Genomic DNA, 2,743 nt, shown 5'->3' on the forward strand with positions numbered 1-2,743 from the left:
CACCTAACTAACATTTGGCTTAAGCTAGACTGCAAATGCAACAGCAATCATTAGGGCTGCACAGTTAATCAAACTTTAATCACGATTACGATTTTGGCTTCCCACAATCAAATTTGCGTAATCGAGCAATATTTGAAATGCGTCATTCCGTTCATAGAAGGCTCCGAGTTGTTTTTGTAAAGCCCATCTACCGCTCTGTAAACCTCTGTCGGATCATGTGCCAGTCAGAGTTGTTCCCTGCACCGGGCAGCATAGTTTCTAGATGTAGACAGTCACAGAGGACAGAGTAACGTGAGGAAAATAGATACAGATAGCAGTCGGTCATACGTCTGTCACAAGGTTTACCAGTTTACTAGTAAACGCAACATTTTTTCCCGTCCGGGTTGTTTTTCAGACAACAGCAGTGACCAGTGCTAGTTGTGTCTGTTAGCTCACAGGGCTCTAGGGTGCGACCAACATTTTTCCTCCAGGTCGCATCGGCGCACCCAACGTCCTCGTGTCCGCTGCCTCTCCACAAACAAAGCGAATCAATGTGATTTGATTTTGCTTTACATGACCCATTTCTTCTGTAAAGCCGTTCCTGTGTTTGGATCGCTCCTCTTACTCTCCGTGCAGCCCCGCCCCCAATGGCTCCCAGCAACAGAGACAGAGCGGCGTCAGCGTCCATACTTCTGACACTTTTAATCAGTTATTGTTGAAAACAAGTACAGGAGCTTTTACAGAGATACATTTATAAAATATATATATATATATATATATATTTATCTCCTAGGCTATTTATTTCAGATAATTTTCATTTACATGTGTTGCAGCTGTATGTATGTACCACATACAACTTTAACATAAGAGGAATGTAGCACAATATGGATGTCAAAGGTGTTATAAATACGTTATATGACTATAAAATTTGTTTTGGTTAAAATTAAAAAATAATTGTTATAATTAATTTCTATCACAATATTGATCAAATTAATCGTAATTATCATTTTGGCCATAATCGTGCAGCCCTAAAATATAGCCAATAAACACACATGCTAGTCTGGTTTACCAGATGGACAGTGCTGGGATTAAGCTTGGTGTGCTGAATGTCAGGTATTCATTTCCCCTTCCACTATCTGTTTTGCAGGTGCACAGTCATCAGGAGCTTAGCGCCACCCAAGACGGTTGTGATTTATTAAAGACATTTTAAAAAATTCCCCTGTCCCAGAATAATAAGCGATGTAGCCAGTCCATTCTCCAGCACTAACACAGCACTGTAGTCAAAGGTCTGGCTATCAAAAACTACACATTTGCTGACCCTGTATTCATTGCAGATAATATTTAACCATTTGTTAGCAATATGAATTCCTTTTAAATTATCACATTACCCCAATGTGTAATGGATAGTGTTTTTTTAGATTCTCCTCAAGTACCAACATTTATTGAAATCAATTAATGTATGAGCAAATAAAAAGAGAATTACTTGACATTGACAATGCATAATATATTACACCTCATTCATACTGACATTAGCCCTTATTTCATTTGAATGATTCCAGCATTGATGCAGCAGGGTGCCATGCAGAGGGCCCATGCGAAACCTTTCTCCACACCACAATGCAACATCATTCAGCAAGAGGCTGCATTTGCCAATGAAATATAGACAAGAATACATTCCAGGTAGATGAACTTTTAACATGAACTGCATATTTCTACTCTTAAGCCTTCAAATCAACATGTCTGTTAGTAAGCTGAGGTTTCTTAGATCATATTTAATAATGCTATCTTTGTACCTGAAAAATAATGGCCCAACTATTGCAGCTCCTTGCATTGCTGTAACACAGATCTGTTTTCAACACACCAAAATGACAGATAAATGCCATATTTGTAGCAGGGCAGGTCCTTCAGTAGCCCCTTGACCAGCAGGGGGCAAAGTATGTGACTATACCGGCAGTACACTGGTCAACAACGGCAAGTTATATAATAGCCACAATCCTCCCTTCCATAAAGTAGGACAAATATTTCTCTTGAACTAAAGATGTCAGATGTTGTAGATGTCATAGACTCCTTTTCAGTTCCACCATCAGTCCAGTGCTTAAATCAGTCATCTGGTATAGGGGAGTTACAGTTCCCATGGTAAATATAGACATGTCCAACACAGCGATAATACATTTGAAACACGTCTCCGTATCCGTGGTCCCTCCACCAGGTGCACAGCTGACGGTTCCACCCACAGGCCAGCGAATAAAACAGTTCAGGATGCTCCATGCCAATCATGGTGAAGAAGTCCTGGTCCCCTAGGTGGCCCCTGAAGCGATAATGGTCTGCTAGTTTGGCCACATTGCTAGGCTCCAACAGTTTGTTGTAGAGAGCTGAGTCCCTCATAGCACCAAGGTCCAATAACATCACACCGCTGTTGAAACCTGGGCGGCCGTCAGGAGGAGGATCACCTACTTTGGTCTGAGGGTTCTCCTTACGATATTGCCAAAACGTGTGTCTGCAAGAGAGACGGCAAGAGTTTTAAATGACTATGAAACATTTTGCTCCATAAAAGAAGCATGGAATGTCACTCATGAAATACAACTCAAGGTACAAATCCATCATCTTTTGAATAAACGTAACTTATTGTGCAGTTAGCAATTAAGCTAGCGAGCCTACTAATGGCGTTTTTCCACTGCTGGTAACAGCTTGCCTCGGCCCATTATACTTCCGTTTTCCATTGCAGATTGAGTAAAGCCTCAGCGTGGCTGGTCACTATAGCAAC

The 2,743-nt window shown here is 41.1% G+C and overlaps 1 protein-coding gene across 3 annotated transcripts in view; it reads right to left on the reverse strand.

The window, feature by feature from the left end:
* Positions 1-1,013: 1,013 nt before the first annotated feature.
* The window catches only part of xxylt1 (xyloside xylosyltransferase 1), a 27,821-nt gene continuing 26,091 nt past the window's right edge, over positions 1,014-2,743 (reverse strand). For all 3 annotated transcript variants that reach the window (XM_034882534.1, XM_034882533.1, XM_034882535.1), the window contains exon 5: positions 1,014-2,476. In XM_034882534.1, coding sequence (XP_034738425.1) covers positions 2,080-2,476 — 397 coding nt within the window. In that variant the 3' untranslated portion in view covers positions 1,014-2,079. The remainder of the gene's footprint in view (positions 2,477-2,743) is intronic.

Source organism: Etheostoma cragini, chromosome 9 (assembly GCF_013103735.1).
Source record: "Etheostoma cragini isolate CJK2018 chromosome 9, CSU_Ecrag_1.0, whole genome shotgun sequence".
NCBI classification, from domain to species: Eukaryota; Metazoa; Chordata; class Actinopteri; order Perciformes; family Percidae; genus Etheostoma; species Etheostoma cragini.